Here is an 18,938-nt window from a genome sequence, read left to right as displayed (position 1 = left end):
AGTTGGTATATAAATACCCTTCTCTTGAGTATGGGTATAGTCAAAGAGCACAGGCCTGGGAGACAGACTTGGGTTCTAAGCCCAACCTGTACCAACTCACCATCTGACTTTAGGGATATTACTTCTCTTTCTTTCTCAGCTTCAATTTTCTTACCCTTAGAATAAAATATTTTCACCATATTAACATTACCCAGAATGTATTGGAAGAACTTTGAATTTTGAGAATGTTAATAGTTGTTATGGGGAAGGGATGAGAGAAGAAAGAAGGTTCCTGGGCTGTAAACTGTGGCCATCTTTAACTACTTCTCAGGACTGTGATGAAGTAGAAGTGGAGGGCCTCTCAGTGCCTGACTTCTAGTAGGCTTACAATAAATAGTGACTGACTTTAAATCCAAAGAAGTTAGCTCATACTCTGTGTAGAATACATCATCATTAGACAGGGGTTCTTAACCTGATGTCCATGCAGTCGGGGATCCCTGGGTGGCTCAGCAGTTTAGCACCTGCCTTTGGCACAGGGCATGATCCTGGAGTCCCGGGATTGAGTCCCACATCGGGCGCCCTGGATGGAGCCTGCTTCTCCCTCTGACTGTGTCTCTGCCTCTCTCTCTCTCTCTCTCTCTCTCTGTGTGTCTCTCATGAATAAATAAATAAAATCTTTTAAAAAAAATGAAGTCCATGCAGTCTCTGAAATTGTCATACAAATTGGATTCCCTGTGCTTCTGTGCCTTTTTGTGGGGTAGATTTTCTTGATTTAATTGGGTTGTTAGACTCCCTAAAAGATTAGTCTTGTCTTAAGCCATTTGTTCTTATCAGTTGTTTTAAAACATAACAGCAAGTTATTATTTCCTGGTTTTAATGATCAATCAGCAAACACTTAGTAAACATCTTATCTCCCTTTTGGGAGAACACTCCAATTCTTTGTGCAGTGGTCAATTGGGGGAATTCACTGAGAATTTCTGAGACATGAATGCAAAATGTGTGAACTGCAAATGTAAGAATTCAGTTGACATAAGAAAAAAACTAATGGATTAAAAAAATTCTGGGTTTCACAGGGAACTTTATTTTTATTTGGGCAAAAATAAAGGTGTTTTGTTTTGTTTTGTTTTGTTTTGTTTTGTTTATCTTTAATGCTGGCCAGTTTGATGCACACTGTATGTTAGAATGGGATAGGATATTTCCTAAATGGATTAGAACAACTGGGCTATCATTGAATATTTTCCCTTTACCTTTCTCTCTCAGAACAACAGACAGACCACGGGTCTTGTATCCAAATGCTTTACCCCACTGTCAGACCATTAATTGGATCAATGTGTCCTGGTGTTTATTTGGAGAAAATGTTCACTGTATTTGCCTGTGATATCTCAACAGTTTACACAATCCTTTCTGTTTTATAAGACTTCAACAATTCTCCAGGATGTTGGGAGGCCTGTTATCTCAAACCACATGCAGCAGAGCTCTCTTCACAAGCCAACTTCAAGAATAAGGGAATAAACCACTGGGGATGTTTCCAGCTCTAGTTTTAGTTTTATTAGTCTTTCTCTCTCTGTGAAGCCTAATCTTTGGTTGTTATTGCCAACTGTTGTGACCACATTTGAGAATGTATGCAAGGAGCTGTGTGGAGGAAGTATAGGGAGGTGGGAATGAAAGGGGACAAATTGGCAGAAATGATTTCAAAAGATTCCTATGTTCCCAATTTAAGCTCACCTGATTTTGTCAACATCAAGAGAGGCATAATTTTCTTGTTTTTAAAAAACAAATTATGCCTGGGTAGAAAATAAGTCCATTATCATGAGTAAAAGAAAAATATATTGTCAAGATAATTGCTATGGGAGATAGCATCCAGCTTCAGGAAACTTTCTTGCATTTCTTACAGGTAGAGAATAGTCTTTTATTAGAAAAAACTAAGCAATATCATTGGTACAATGGCCTCTGCTATACTTTACCCATTAAAATTCCTAGTTCAGTAGATCTTCATTTTATTTTTTTTTGTGAATATGAGGCCCCTTGTAATATTTTTGAAAAATCGAGGACCTTAAAATGCTAATAGCTGTACATTTAGTAACCATGAACAAAAGGAAATATAAAATTGTTTCTAGTTACCTATTGCTGCCTACCAAGCAATCAGCCAATTTAAATCTTCAAATCTGATGTTTTAAAACAACACCCTTGGTTTTCCAGCTCATAAATCAGCATTTGGGCAGGGGTTGGCAAGAGCAGCTCATCCCTGCTTCACACGATGGAGCAGAGGTGGCTTGAAGACTGGGGCCAGAATCATTAATGATCTCAGGCCTGCACATGTGGAGAGGTTGGTACCCACTGTCGAACCTCAGCTGCAGCTATCACCCACAAAACCTATACATGGCATCTCTACATGGGCTCTTTGTTTTCTCAAGGCATGCCAATTGAGTTCCAAGAGGACCAGATATCACCTGTATTGCCTTTTATGACTGTGGCTAAGAAGTCATATAGTTCCATTTCTGCTCAGTGACAAGTGCACTCTGAATTAATGGGTACAGCTTCAATGTTGCATAGTAAGAAGAATGTGTGGGATCAGAGTTATTGTTGTGGCCACTTTGAAAAATCTGATTTTCTACGTATAGCAAAAATGCTCACATTAGGTAATGCTTTTAAATGAATGTATGAATAAGCCCATCACCCCTGGTAATGATACTTCCTTGTTTAGGGACTACTAAAGATCAATGAGCATCTCTGCTCTAGAACAAATGCAGGTAAAACCCGTTCCAATAGGGGCAAAGCAGCAATTGGTTATGGCTTGAGGCCCTGATGGTGCCATGCTTCTCCCCACAGAAGATGGACCTCCTTGCCGTCAATTGAGTGAACCTTCCAGACCTCTGTAGTTTGGTCTTCTCCAGCCTTTCTTCTACATGTACTTTATCCCACATTTAGCCAACAGCACATTTTTTTCTTCTTAAAATACATGCCTGTTCATAAAACAAACCATCTCACAAATGAACTCCATATGCCTGTAGAAATAACAATAACATAAGCAGTTATCATGTTTGAGCAATAAATGTCAAACACCAAGCTGAGTGGTTTACAGGCATTAACTTCATTAACCATCACTGGGATAATAAGGGCAGTTCATGACATTATCCTATTTTAAAAATTAAAGAACAACACTCCCCTGAGGATTATAATAAGTTTATCCAAAATCCTGGCTAGTGAATAAGTTATGGACAGGGTCTCATGGAGACCTTGCTTTTAATCATTATGATGCTATGGGTTCCTGTACAGGATTAACCAATCTATTTAATGTGATGCTCATTAGCTAGACCCTGTTTTTCTAGTTTCACATTGTAGCAGTTTTCCTTCACCCTCATAGAACCCATATAGCAGTCATTTAATGTTTCTTACTATACACACATAGGCTTTATTCTTTGTTCGTTTGCTTAACATGTCTTTCTGCTCTCCAACTAGCAAAATAGAAATTCTCTGCCTAAATGTCATCTCCTCTAGGAAGTCTTTCCTGACTTTCTTAGATAGTTAAATAGTCCCTCCTCTTGATTTCTATGACACTCAGTACATTCCTCTACAAAAGCTCCTCTAACACCATTGAGCTTATTTGCGTGATTGTGGTTCCACCAGATAATGAGGCCAGGGACATGCTAGTCATTTGTAAAGCCTCAAAGACTAGCACAGCACTTGGTACCAAGTCATCATATATTCTGTTTGGTGGAATGTCTGTTTCCTGCCATGATGGGTTAACAGATACCACACTAGTTTCTTTGTAGTAAGTAGCTATAAACCTAGACAAATTATATTAAAAAAATCACTGTTTTGTTTTCTGATGTGAGTCAAAAGCCATATGGGATTGTAATCTCTGGGAGATGAGAAACAAACAAGTCAGCCCCATGATTAGCATTGCTCTCTTTTGGAGGCATGTTTCAGACAGCAGTGCAGAAAAGAGGAGCCACCCATACCACAGCTGCCTCACAGAGCTGTAAAGCCAGAGATCAGAATTCAGGGCGACTAAGTCAGCTAGAATTTCTGGGACAGGGTAAGTGAAAGATAGCGGAGTCCAAAAGAAGCTCAAAAAGTCTGCTTATGGACCCCCTTGAGATTTTAGCTGAATACTAACCTGTATATGTTCAGAGAAAAATGGAATGAAGCTGGCTGAAAACATCTACCAGAGGAAGACAACTATGGGGAGCTGGGAACTAAACAAATACCAAAGTTTGTACAGAGCTTGGGGATGGCATTTTAACCTGCAGAATAGAGAGCCTTTGCATGAACATTCCAGAAACTAAATAAAACCCACAGAAAGTCAGCACCTGAGGAATAGAATTAGTCTAACCTTATGGTAACAGACATTCTAGACTGGATCTTTAAAAGCTTCCAAACATGGGGCACCTCAGTGGTTCAGCTGGTTAAGCATCTGCCTTCAGCTCAGGTTCATCAAGCCTTGAGCAGGGAACCTGCTTCTCCCTCTCCCTCTGAACCCCACTCGTACTTGCTCTCTCTCTCTCAAATAAATAAATAAAATCTATAAAAGATAAAAGTTTGTAAGCAAACCTTGAAAGATCTCTCTTGATCCATGAGTAATTTAAATGTCTGCTGGAATAAAACACTAAACTCTCTTTTGAAAGAAGACAAAATCCTTAAAACTGTAGTATGCATAATGCCAACCATATAATCAAATTTGCTAGATATGTAAATGAGCATAAATACATGATCTGTAATCAAAAGAAAAAATCAGAAACATGGAAACAAGAAATGAGAAAGATTATGAAATTTGCAAACAAGAACTTAAAAACAGATATAATTCTAATAAATAATTTAAAGGAAAATGTTAACATAAAGAATAGGGAGCTTTAAGAAAGAAAGGAAAACTTAAGGTAGAAAGAAATGAAAATTCTAGAACTAAAGAATACAATATTTGAAGTGAAGAAATCATGGGATTTAGCATCAGATTAAATAATGCATAAGAAAGGTCGGTGAACTCAAAGGCAGAACAACAGAGATTATATAAATGGAAGCACAGAGAGAGAATATGCTGGAAGAAAATGAACAGAATTTCAAAGAAAAATTGTCTTGTGGTATAATACCAAGGAATCCTGGGTAGGCATAATTTGAGTACCATGAAGAGACAACAGAGAGACAATATTTACAGAAGTAATGATTGAAAAAATTTTAATGACATGAAAAAGATAAGCTCACAGATGTAAGAAGCTCAGTATACTTGAAGCAGAATAATCACATACACGCACATTCCACCTCACACTGTATTCTGATGGCATTATTGTACACCAAGATGTGTTAAACAAATGATTAAAAAGAATCTTAAAAGCAGCTGCAGTGGGGGTGGGATGAGGGAGGAAGATATATTACAGAAAGACAAAAGAATAACTATAAAAATGACCACTGGTTTCTCAATTCAAAGCAGAGAAAATTGAAACATCCTTAATACACTGGGAAAAGAATATCAATCTAGAAATCCATATCCAAAGAAAATATTTTTTAAAGGAAGGCAAAATAAAAACCAATGAGAGTTGAGAGGATTTGCCACTAGCTCTCTTGCACTAGGAGAACTGTTAAGGAAAGTTCTCCAGGCCAGGGGAAAACGATACTAGATAAAATGTGTCTGTATGCCTGTGATCTGTGTATGTAAATTATACCTCATTACAAAAAAAGTCTTGCTTCTCAGGATGCCCTTTAGATTTCAGCACTCAGTCAACTCACCTTTAAAGAGAATTGGTATTTTTTCAAGATTTTATTTATTCATTCATGAGACACACACACACACACACACACACACACACACAGAGAGAGAGAGAGAGAGAGAGAGAGAGAGGCAGAGACACAGGCAGAGGGAGAAGTAGGCTCCATGCAGGGAGCCCTATGCAGCACTTGATCCCTGGACTCAAGGATCATGCCCTGCACTGAAGGCAGGCGTTAAACTGCTGAGCCACCCAGGGATCCCCAGAACTGGATTTTTTCAAGTGGGTTCTTGGCTGGCTGGCAAGACTAAGGCCCTATCTGTCTTGTCCACAAGCCTTCCTTGAATTCTGCTCCTTTCAAAAAGATAAGACAGTAACAATGCTGGTGAAGATGTGGAGAAAAGGGAGTTCCTTTTGCACTTTTGCTGGGAACATAAACTGATACAGCCATTATGAAACCGGTGTGGAGCTTCCTCAAGAAATTAGAAGTAGAGCTATCATATCATTCCCACTTCTGAGTATATTTCCAAAGGGAGCAAAATTGTTATCTTGAAGAGATATTTGCACCCTGTGTTCATTGCAGGATTATTTTTAATAGTGAAGGTATGAACTACTCAGTGTCCGTCAACAGGGAAATGGGTAAAGAACATGGGATATTCACACAAGGGAATGTTATTCAGCCTTAAAAAAGGAGGAAATCCTGCCATTTGGGATAATGTGGATGAAGTGGAGGAGGGCATTATGCTAAGTGAAATAAGCCAGCCAGGGACTAATGAACTTGATGGTAGGGAAAGTCTTTCCCAGTATATATGTATATCGAGTCATTACCTTGTACACTTTAAATATCTCACAATTGTACTTGTCAATCACACTTTGATTAAGCTGAAAAATAATTCTGCTCCTTTCTCCCTACAAAAGCTTCTCATCCCGGGAGAATGAACAGGGCACCCACTCAGAGGCTGGTGGTGATTTCAGCAGTTTGAGGAACTTTTATTAAAGAAAAAAAGTTTTTCTTTTGTGTCTCAGGATGGGTCTGCTGAAGATCTAGAAAGCTATGGCCCAGATCTGCCCTTTAGCTTGGAGTTTCTCAGTAAACCAGTTCCTTTCTCACCTTCTTTATGAAAAGATTAGAGGATGGAAAGCCAGAGCAAATGTGTCTCTGTCAGGCTTGTCAGCGCTTCACCTAGTCTGTGCCTCGCTGAGGGCAGTACGTCACCGCCTGCGCCTTCAACACCATCAGCCCAAAGGCACCATGAGTTAATTGTACAGGGTTTTAGCTTATTGTTGGTAAAGTGATTCCATCAAGAGTCTTTTATCTTTATAGTGAAGATTCTACTTTTGTACAATGGGGGTCACTGTGTTTGGTGTATGTATATTAAGGAGGGAGGGACTTGGAATATTTGAAGTTTCTTTTGCAGACGGTGTTATGGATGTTTGAAATGTCATTAGAGGAGGGCACCTGAGTGGCTCAGTGATCGAGCATCTCTGGCTTTGACTCAGGTCCTGATCCCAGGGTCCTGGTATTGAGTCTCACATCGGGTTCCCCGCAGGGAGCTTACTTCTTCCTCTGCCTATACCTCTGCCTCTGTGTCAAATCAATCAATCAATTAATCAATCAATCAATCACACAAAAAAAGAAATGTCATTAGAGAAGTGATGCTAGGAAGAAATTCACCTTCCTGGGCAGCCTGGGTGGCTCCGCGGTTTAGCACCACCTTTGGCCCAGGGCGTAGTCCTGGAGGCCTGGCATCGAGTCCTGCGTCGGGCTCCCTGCGTGGAGCCTGCTTCTCCCTCTGCCTGTGTCTCTGCCTCTTTCTCTCTCTCTTTGTGTGTCTCTCATGAATAAATAAAATCTAAAAAAAAAAAAGAAAAAAGAAAAAAGAAATTCACCAATTCACCTTCCCTTTTCTTCACAAATCTTTTTTTTTTTTTTTTTTAAGATTTTATGTATTCATGAGAGACACACACAGAGGGAGAGAGGAGATTTCTTAATCATAGTCCAGCTGCCTTCTTGGGTGGTTCATCTGATTCTGGGCCACCCTAAGTTATATTTGCTCCTAAACTTGGTGCCCTCTCACTGGGCCATCGTAACATAATGCTCTTCCCCTGGCCCTTAGGGCTTGGACATCCTTTCATTGGCTTCTCCATAGCTCCTCTACCCAGCACAGAATAGGAGAATTCCTTTAAGTGTGACAGCCAAGGTACAAACAACAGATCACAGTTCAATTCCACATGTTTTCTGTGGGAAAGGGGCAGCCTCCTTTGTCTGCCCCATCCTCTCAATGGCCCATCTCTAATCTCAAAAGGGGTTAATTCAGGGTGTGTTCCTTTGAATGCTTTGCAAAACCGAGTTAAGTTGAGAGGCTGTGATGCCCAGATTTCACCAATTTATAATTCCAGAAAGATATGGAAGTGATCGCAGGTTCTGGGAGGGCAAATGGCTTGCTGAAGATCATCTAGCAATCTGGGGCAAAAATTCTTTCCATTGCTCCTATAGTGTCTCTTCTTTCCCCATTAAGTTTCAGAGTAAAGAAGCAATGATTCTGTTGGGAGACTGTCTCTCAGGTAAGGTTTAGATTGAAAGAGGAGAGAATGACCCGCTCTCTGCTTGAAAGGGCTCTATTTCTCAAGGGAAGACCCTACATCTGTGTATTCCTGAAGTTTCATTCTTTTGAGGACGTTTAAGTGCATGCTGCTTACGAGCAACCCTTGGTTTTCCCTTGGAAATATTTTGCTGGGCTCCTTTATCTTTACTTTGAAGTACGGTTCTCCTATATGCAGTTAAACCTGAAAGAGTTGGTTGATGGAATTTCTAAATGTTCTTTTCCAAGTGTTTTCTACTTCTGAGCTCTCCTCATCTAGTGAGGGTGGGGATGCGGAAATGAGAAAACCCAGTCTTGGGAGCCTCGCTGCATTCCTTTAAAAAGGAAAATCAGCACAACTTTTGATGAGCATGTCACAAGGTTTAATTCCCCCTTAGACTGTCAGTGAAAGGTAGTGTAATGAGTATACATCAAGCCTGCAGCCTTTCTCACAAGGAAATTTCAAGAGGGTCCACCTGCTTCTTAAAGGAAGTGGCATTTTGCTATAGGGCCAAACACACCTCTTGGCATTCTGTGAACCTTTTCTAAAGGGAAGAGAGATATGGCTCATCTCAGCAGCGGATCTGTTGCAGGCAGTAAGAGGCCAGTGGGGACTTGGAGTGTTGCCCATTACAGTATCATTATTATTGTTGTTGTCATTATTATGATCATCTTTCAGATTCACTTAATGGTAACAACAGGACCAGGCCCCAAAAAGAGCTGCAAAAAAGATGTAATCCCTGCCCAGAGGCCTCATTTTGGAGATGGATGTTTTTCCAATAACTCAATCTCCCAGTCCTCTGGTGCCTGTTGTGGCTACGTGTCTGTGTGCTCTGACCAGCCTGGCCACACGAATGTCCATAAGCTATGCACACAGAGGAGTCATCATAAACACAGAGGAATTGTCCGTTCACATGCACTTCATCACCACTCTTGATAAACCAGAGCTTCTTTGCAAGAGAACATGAGAGATGTATTGACATAATTCTGTGAATACTGCTATCTTCTCAAACAGGATTCAGAGAACCTAACAGGTGCCTGATGTTGGAAGTGACCTCACAGAGCCAACGATATGGTGCTTCAATTTGCCCTTCAAGCATCCTTCTCGCCTGTTCCTAAATACTCCTGATGTTAAAGAATTCAGCACCTCATAAAGCAGTCCATTCCATTCTTAAGCAACTCTGCCAGAAAGTTCCTTCTTTCATTAGTGCCTTAGGTGTCTGCTTAGTCATTTTCTTTCTCCTTTTAGAGAGCAGTATTCTCTAATCCATACAGATTCTTCCTTTCTTTGTTCATGGCTCTGCCCTCTCTGGAGTGCTCCCTAGCACTGGGGGCCTTTCTTATTGTCTCTGGCTTTTCTATGGTTGGCATCACCTGGGGCTCTTGCTTCATTAAATGGGCTGATGCTTAGTAAGTTTCCTCAAAACCTAGTGGCTTAAAACAAAAACAAATCATTATTTGTTATGACTCTGAGCATTGGTCAGGAAATTGCTCTGCTGATTTCTCTTGGTCCCCAGTGTGCATTTAGGTGGGAAGCTGGGATGCATGGAAAGGGGCAAGATGACCTCACTCTCATGTCCAGCAGTAAGTGCTGACAGTTGCCTGGGATTCCGTTGCTTTCCTTCACATCCCCATCCTTTCTTTACTGGACTAAACTGGCATTCTTCATGGTGGCCACCAGGCAGTTTTCCAAGGGGGTGGAAAGGAAGCTGCAGGGTCTCTTAAGGCCTAACTTTGAAAACAGTGCATTGTTTCTGCCACATTCCTATTGGACACAGCAAATCACAAAGCCCATCGGACTCAGGTTAGGGAAATAGACTCTATCTCTTGATGGGGTGTGGTTGGTTCTTCTGTCTAGCAACAGCCTGTCTACTTGATTGTAGAGAAGGTACATAGAGACAATAGAAGGTACAGATGGGCACGAGGGCATCCCCCCTTTCTTGGCATTGTTTCATTTTCTCAAGACCAGTATCTCTGGATGTATGGTAACATATAACCTCCTTTTCTAAAGACTTTTGATGATTTTGGAAGAGAATTATACAAAGGAAGAAAGTATAATTGAAGCAAATGTGAATATTGCCTTAAATCTAAAAAAAAAAAAAAAATTGAAGGGACTCATTATGTCAAGATCCTCTGTGGCCACTTTTGAGCTTTCAGCCTAGATCCTCCATCTTCAGATTTGGCCATTTCCTCCTCTCTCATATCAGGTGTCTCATTGTTCAAGGGTCTTTATCCAAATTTCTTCCTCAACCCCACTTCCTTCTATGAAAAGTTATCTTTTCATGAAGGAAGAATTTTTTCCTCCTAGAGCCTTTGCTCTTTCCTGATATAAAATGACTTAAGTTTTAATTATGTACTCTCAGCCCTCATAATGTTGGTCATGAATCAAATTTCATAGACAGGTGGGCACAGGATAGGTGCTGGATCCCCAGGGGAAGCTGAACATGGAGTTGCTTTTTGAGGGTTCCCTTTCTCTATTCCCTTGTAAATGCTGAGGCTGAAAGTTCCTCTTAACAGGCACCTAGTAAAATGGGAAAAGCTCCCAAGGCAAACATAAATTGTGTGGTTGTGTGCATGTGTGTGTCTATGCAGGTATGTGTGAGTGTGTTTGTGAGGGTCCTGGGGACGGTTCAGATAAAATGGGCTTTACTCAATTAAAAATAGAATCAATTACTCATTTAAAAATGGAGTCAGTGGAACCCCATTATTAAATGAGAAGTATTTTATTTCTCTTCTGCTCAGTCTTGATCTCTGCCAGAATCATGTCAATTCAGTGGTTTCCACTCTCACCCCCAACCAAGTGAACACACCCATATCTTCTGAAGGGATATCCACTTGTCAGTGGTGATTCTTCCCTGAGGACACACAGAAAAAATCTAATTCATCTTTTATGAAAGTATTTCATGTATTTCAAGATAATTACTATGTCTTTCACAAACCTATTCTCTTAGATAAACATTCAGGCTGGCTTAATAAAATGTTGCTTGGGGGTGCCTAAGTATGTCAGTTGGTTAAGCTTCTGACTTTGGTTTCTGCTCAGGTCATGATCTCTAGGTTGTGAGATGAAGCCCCCAGTCAGGCTTTGTGCTCAGCCCAGAGTCTGCTTGAGATTCTCTCTCCTTCTCCCTCTGCCCCTTTTGCTTGTGCACTCTCTCTGAAATAGATACATAAATCTTAAAAAAAAAAAAAGTTACCTGACAAATGTCACTTGATAAAAAAGATAGGAAAAACATTCACACTCACACCTATTATTTTTATTCTAGATATTTCAGTTGTGCACTCTGTCCAAATGGTTGGACACAGAATATGGATAACATATGGGATAATTAACATAAAATGTTAAGTCATTAATCTGCTTCTATTTCTTTTCTTTTGTGTCTAGTACATAAGTCAAAAGGGACAAGGAGTAAAGATTATGGAAACAGGTCCTATGTTTAATAATTATTTTCCCTAACTAGACAAGTCCCTACCAAACCATTTAATAAATATTTATTAATCCTCAGTAATATTTAGTAGTAACCGATTCTGTATCAGTCACTATATATCAGACATCTAGAAAACCCTTGGTAAAGTTCTATTGGGTGAAAACTATACAACTTTGTGAGGTAGAAATTATCCTCATTTTCTAGACAAGGACATTAGAATTGGGAAGGTAAAGTGAGTGGATCAAATTGTTACAATTAGAAAGTACCTTCCAAACATGGGAATATAAAAATCTGTTTATAAGTATGAGCATCTGAGCTTGGGATTGGGCCTCTTGCTGGGATTAGACTCAATAGGAGTAAAAAATGGAAGCAGGGAGATATTTTTCTTCCTTTCTCTGGAGGAAAACCAATGTAGGATGGAAAAACAATAGGCCAAGTCCTCCCAGGAGAGCTGAGGAATGTAAAGAACTATCAGAATTCTTCCACACAAAAGGGAGAATCATTCTCCAGGTTTAGCCTGATTTCAAAGTCAAGAAAGCATGAGATTGGTTTCCTTTCACCCCAGTCTTGGCACTTGAACTGACTCCGGCAGGGAGAAAATTTAGATCAGTTCTTAGTCTTAAGAAGCTCATCATCGGCAGGTTGGTACAAAGATCCATTCAAGAAATTCAGCTTTACTTCTTGGCTTATGCTTGTCCTGACAGGTTGCAGGTGCACCAATCCCTCCTCGAAATCTCATGAGATTATTTATGTAAACTCTCTGAGCCTCAGTTTCCCCATCTGTTTCATGATACTGATGATACTGTTTGGGGGGCACCATAAGGACTATATGATACCACTTAAGTGATTTGCCAAACACAGTACCTAGCACCTCACTAGAACCCAATACTTGTCTCATACCATCACATTTAGGAGAATTGAAATACTTTTTTAAAAATTACACATTTTATGTGAGAGAAGCTTGACAAGAAGGAGAGGAAATTATTTGTTATTAACATTTTCTCCAATGAGATTCTAAGTTCCATAAGGTATTTATTCCAAAATTGGTGGGAAGAAGCTCAAACGAGACAGCTCATAGGAAAGCTTTTGCAAACTCATAAGTAGCACCCCACCCTCCTCCCTGCCACATAGGAGGGACCACCTTAGGCCTGAGAGGGTCTGCTCACTGGCTTTGCAGCAAGGGTGCTGGTGTTCTGAGGCCAGAATCACTGCATGGAAGAGGCCTTCATTACCAACCCTACATGCCTGCTGATGATGACCACAAGTGAAGTGGTGGTGAAGGGGTTTTCCATTGTTGTGCCTTCTTCTAACACCAATTTGTGTAACCTATGGCAGCTCTGCTTCCAGGACCCTGAGTCCCAGAGGCTGGTAATAGACAAGATCACTCCAGTGAACCTCTGCTCATCTCTAGCCAGGGGGACTCTGACTTCCCAAGAGAAGACAAATGATTGTTAAGCCTATGGAGAGGGGAGGGAGACATGTTTCATTAACAACTCAGAGCTGATGACAGAGGGCTGGTCAGAAAGGAAGGATGCAAATGGCATTGCTGCCCCTTTAGCTCCTACCACTCTAATCGCTTCCGGGTACTGTCTTACTGTCTTGGGGCAAGATGATGATGATCTATCTCATCAAAGACTATTCTGAAGCTGTTTTTAGGGGTGCGTCTGGGAGGAGCAGAGGCAAATCTGCCAGAGCTTTCTGATACCACCAACTCTATTGGGTGCACCTTCTTGACTGGAGCCCTGAGGCAGAAGCCACTTCTAAATTGATTCATTACAGCTTTTCCTTTCTCAAAAAAACAAAAACAAAAACAAAAACAAAAACAAAACAAAAAACCCCAAACCACACACACACTTATTTATTTATTTTTCTACCTATTATTCTTTTAGGACACTAAGTAATTCCCAAACCTCAATGTTATCAAAATTACCTGAAAAACCTGTAAATGTGCAGAAACCACTCTCTCCACCATCACCACCACCACATCTCACAGACCCAAGGGGTTCAGGGGATCTGTGTTTTAACCAATTTCCCAGGTGATTTTATGTAGATGATTCTTGCATCACACTTCAAGATACCCTATTCTGGGGATTAGAAATTCAATACAGAAACTATTTCATAGAGTGTTCAGACCAGAAGATACTTCAAGAACAACTTTTCAATCTACAAATGAAAGAGCGTCATATTGTCGGTAAAGGCACAGATTCTAGCAAACTGTTAGAGTTCAAATCCTGGCTCTGCCTTTTATAAGCTGTCTGATTTCGGGCAAGTTACTTAAACTCTCTATGCTACAGTTTTTCCATCTATGAAATGGAGATAATACAAAATAGGATGATATCTACATCACAGGAAGCTCTGGGTGTTTTAAATAAATTAATACAGGGAAACCATCGAGAAAGTGTCTACTAGCACATAGTAAGCATTTGATAAATATCACTTGCATAATTCAGGATTCCAAGAAGCAGAATTGCTTCATGTGGTATAGAATGAGAAATATATTACAAGGATTGGACCGTACACAATTGTGGAGGCTAATAATGTTGGCCACTTGAGTCTATAATTTCTGTATTTAGTGTTGGGCCTAAAGTCAGCAGGACTAGAGATATAGAGGGAAATAGACACAAAGTAGAGATACGAAGAACAGACTAGAACCTACAATAATTAGCTGGAACACTATCCGTCCCTCACCCCTTTCAATCTCAATGATGCTGCTGACTTACAATAAAGGCATCAGGATGAACTGGCTCCCCCAGACCCCAGTGTAGCACCTGCATATGGCCCATGACTCAGAGAAGTTGAAGGAGGGGATCTTGTAGGGACTGGATGAGCTGAAGGACCAACTGTACCCCATAGCAATCAAGTAAGCTTTTAGACTGGTGACAACAGTGCCAGCCCTCAGTGACTTTCAGAGTGTAAAATTATTAAATGGCTCTCCTTCACGTCCCTCTTCCGAAGCTCACATGACCCTAACTTGGAACACTGGCTTGTGGTCAACTCTAACTTGAAACCATACAGAAAAGAGAATTCTAGGATCCGTAGTTCCAGTTTAGCTAAGCTCATATAGTACAAGACCACCACATTGTTAGTTTCTCTTACTACTCATCAGAAAACTGCTACAGAGATGGAAAGTAATTTATTCAAAGTCACACAGCAAATTTGTAGGAGAAGATTTACAAGGGCTTGGATCTATTCTTTTCTATTTATGCATTTAAGCCTCTTAGTTATCACAGTGATCTTAAGAGGCTGTTCATTTGAATGGTTTCTGGACCTATAGACAGAAGGCCCAAAGGGTGATGGATCTAATTCAATAATACATTAACAAAGGGCCTGATAGGTATCAGGTACTTTGTCCCTTGGAGAAGAGCCCTTACCCTCAAATTGCTCACAGAAAAGACAAGAGTGTCAGTAAGTACAATAAAGGCTAGAGAGAACAGGTTTCCAGAAACAACAGCAATGTTTGGATAGAGCTGATGAAAAATGGGTTATCAAGATAACTTTGGGGCCTTTTGCCTAGTAGCCAGAATTCATCACATCTAACCCTTACCTCTCCACTCTTATCCCTAGGTACTCTGCCCCATTGAAGCAGGATACATGGTTTTTCTGGAACTGAGGGGTTTTCCCAGATGCAGGACTTCCAGGGCTAAAACTGTAAAGTATCTGGAAAACTGAGGTAAGTTGGTCACCTCAAGGCCTAACCAAATAGAGTGACTTACTGGAGGGAAACAGCAAGCAAGTAAGCAAAGCCAGCTAAGTATAGTATAATATTCTCTTGGCTATTATGGTGGACTTAAAAAAGAAAAAAAGGCACCAACCCTGCAGCTCTCAGCCTAAGAAGCCCAAGAACCACTCACAAACAATAAACAAAGGAATCAAAGAAGGCACCAGGGCTCTCCAGTCAACCTTTAACCTTCCTCAAAGGTTCCTGAACTTCTCTTCCACTTGGCTTCCCAAATTCTCTTACCTCTTGTTTGTTCTCCCCACAGGTACCAAAGACCGTTGGACTTGGTTTATGTTGGGTCTCTGTGGCTTTTACTCTGGGTCTTTCACTGTTGCCTTCCTGATTCTTCCCAATTAAGAACTATGAGAGGACACTCACACCCAAAGCACCCAGCACCGCCAAGATAGAAAGACCTTGAGCAGAAAAGAAGGTACCGGAGTTCATGTTTGGTTGTCAGTGCTGAGATGGTCACTTAAATTCTCCAGCTCTTTGGAAGGAAAGTTTTAAATAACCAGGGGTGCCTATCAAGACCTTCAGCTTTCACTATACAAACATCATTTCAGATGAATCACCTTCCGGATCTACCAACCAGGGTCTTTGTTTGGCTTGCACAACTAAAATTAGCAGCCCATTCATAATCCATAATGGCTGGGGAATTATCTCATACACATGGGACAAAGGAGAGGGATCCGAAGAGGGGCCTCTTCCCTAAGTCTCATCCACGAGATTCTTCTCGTTAAAGAGGCACTCTCAAGCGTCCAATTTACCGCAATTATAGCAATCAAAAAAGCATTCATCCTCCTTCCGCACCTGACGAGCCAGCTCATGCATTTTCCCCAACAGTGGTGGGGAGGATGCTAATGTAGCTCCCATCCCCCTGGCTCAGCTATAGCCATCACTACCACCCCTACTCCCACCCTCACAGCTGGAGTTGGTTCACAGATCAAGGGGCTCAGTCATGTCGATGCCACATGATAGACCTGTAGCTGCCCAGACCCACATGGGCTCACTGGTTCTCCAGGGAGAGAGGGCAATTAGCTTTTGGATATTGGCTTTAATATCTCTACCTCCAAAGGCTGGATGGAAGAGAAGTGATTATAGACAACCTCTTCCATTCTGTAAGTTTCTAAAGCTGATAAAGGAGTTCCTGCTGTGAAAACAGGTGCAGGTATAGCACCATGGAGAAGCTAGGGCTTGTCTGATTGCTTCATTGTGCCAGCTTTCATGGCATTTGAATGGGCGCTTTGTGAGCACACAGTCTCCCCAGATTGCAGGGAGCGGCTGCTGCTGGTGGTGGGTGGGGGTCTGTTGATTAACGGCCCATTAACACAGCACAAATAACTCTCAACTTCCTCTTCTCACCTGCTTCTTTGTTTTCATCTAATGGCTCTTGGGAGATCTGAAAATATTATTTAATTATTCCCACCCCCATGCTGCTGCTACTATGACTCCTTCCAGAGCATGCCTTCCCCAGTAAGACATCTGTAAACATTCTGATGAACCTCTCCAGGCTTACCAATGGATGTAAGAAGTCTGCAGTCACTCCAGTCAGGCTGGTATTGACTCATCTACTGGCACTGCCTCTGTGCTCCTCCCCTGAAGCCCTGGCTGTCCCACCTGTGAGCTGCTTCTGTCCTCCCTCAGGCCACTGACACAGTCCTTAGATTATTACTCCTCTTATTTCCCTCAGTCCCTGCCAAGAGTCTTTGGAAAACAACATGCAGGTCTTTGTTTGTGGTTATTAAGGATGATCAGTGAGCCCAATGGAACATCTTCTTAACCTTTTCTCAGCCTCCCCATCTTTAAATGGGGACAATGGGGATAACAAGATCTCCAAAGTGTAATTATGATTCCGCAATGAGTTAGCATTTGGAGAATACCTAATGTTCAATTGAGTATGTGCTCAATTAAAGGATATTATTTCATTACTGTTTCTGTCTTGTCAATTGTTATTTTTAATAACTTCCTCTGGAATGTCTTGCTGTCTCTCAATCTGACGATGTGTTCCTAGAGCTGGACACTTCTGGATTTTCTATTTGTCCACACAATTTACCAGGCGTCTAGAATATAGAAAGAGTGGGGAGCATCAGACTGGAGTCCTGACGTTGCCAATTATACCACATTCCTCTCTCTGGTTGTCTTTTTTTTTTTTTTAAGAGTTTATTTATTCATTAATTCATAAGAGACACACACACACACACACACACACACACACACAGACAGAGAGAGAGAGAGGCACAGACACAGGGAGAAACAGACTCCATGCAGAGAGCCTGACGTGGGACTGGGTCCTAGGTCTCCAGGATCACACCCTAGGCTGAAAGCAGCGCTAAACCACTGAGCCACCCAGGTTGCCCTCTCTGGTTGTCTTTCAATTGTCCTTTTGTCTCCTCTGTGCCCTTACTTTTCTCTCTCTTCCTTAAATACCTCCCCTCTTACCTTGACTCTACCTATTCCAATTCCTCTCCTCCTCCAGGCTCAAACCAAATGGCCACCTTCTATGAATCCCTCTGCTGGCTGCTCCAGCCTACACCAGCCTTTTCTCCCACATTGCTAATCTCTTCATGGTTGCACCACAAAGCCTAGTAAATTATTGCTTTTTAAAAGCCTCATATTAACATAGAAAAAAAATGCAACCTTCTTTATCTTTTTGCAAAACTCTTTTGCTGCTGTGCTTTCTACATTTATGCAGCACTGTAGGGCAGAGGTTGACAATCAATGGGCCCTGTTTTCTCTTTTTCTCTAGCCTAGAGCTAAGAAATTTTTTTGCATATTAAATGGTTGAAAAAATCAAAATAAGAATAATATTTCCTGACACATGAAAATTATATGAAGTTTAAATTCTATCATCTATAAACAAAGTTTTATCGAACACAGCCATACCTATTTTTTTATGTATTGTCTACAATTGCCTTCACAGTACAATGGTGGGCTTGAGTAGCTGCAAGAGATTGCATGACCTACAAAGTTTGAATTACTTATTATCTGCCCCTTTTCAGAAAAAAGTTGCTGACCCTTGCTTTAAAGTGTAAAAAACCCTTCACATTTGTACATTCATTTGGTTCTCATAGTAGGCCTATGGTAACATTTCCATTTTCAGAAGCTCAGAAAAGTAAAGACATGTGTCCAAGCCTGTATATCTTCAAGATGGCAGAGCTGGTAGTGTCCAACCCACTATCCTGACCACACCTACATGTACACTGCTCTTCAAGCCAGACATCATGGAGGTAACTCCTTTGCCTGCAATCCATTCTCTATCATATGACTCATCTCACTTGACATCTCTGAGGAGCTCCCTCAGGAAATCTGGGTGTGTGGAAATGTAAGCCTGCATCAGGGACTCCCCAGACTCCCTGAAATGAGGTGTAATTGTTAGCAAATGAAACTCATGGATAACCAGTAAATGGCCTCTGTTCTTGGATGGTGCTGGAACTGGGTGAGCTCTATCCTGCCAACAGTAACTTCTTCCTTGGCTGACTCTGGTAAGCTTTAATTAGGGGGAGGTGACATGTTGCTGGTGATTCCCAATTGCCAG

At 41.1% G+C, this 18,938-nt stretch overlaps 1 protein-coding gene across 3 annotated transcripts in view; it reads left to right on the top strand.

Moving 5' to 3' along the window:
- Positions 1 to 18,938, top strand: part of RTP4 (receptor transporter protein 4) — a 99,752-nt gene that overhangs the window by 43,222 nt on the left and 37,592 nt on the right. The window contains exons 5-6 of one of the 3 annotated variants that reach the window (XR_012000426.1): positions 15,250 to 15,355; positions 15,669 to 17,335. Coding sequence is in view for 1 of the 3 variants with exons in the window: in XM_072752480.1 (XP_072608581.1) it covers positions 15,250 to 15,295 (46 nt within the window). In the remaining 2 variants the exon portion in view is untranslated. Of the gene's footprint in view, positions 1 to 15,249; positions 17,336 to 18,938 lie in introns of those variants that run through there. The other 2 variants (XR_012000427.1, XM_072752480.1) reach the window with 2 other exon arrangements.

This window comes from Vulpes vulpes, chromosome 3 (assembly GCF_048418805.1).
Source record: "Vulpes vulpes isolate BD-2025 chromosome 3, VulVul3, whole genome shotgun sequence".
NCBI lineage: Eukaryota > Metazoa > Chordata > Mammalia > Carnivora > Canidae > Vulpes > Vulpes vulpes.
This window is presented reverse-complemented; position numbering and strand designations above follow the sequence as displayed.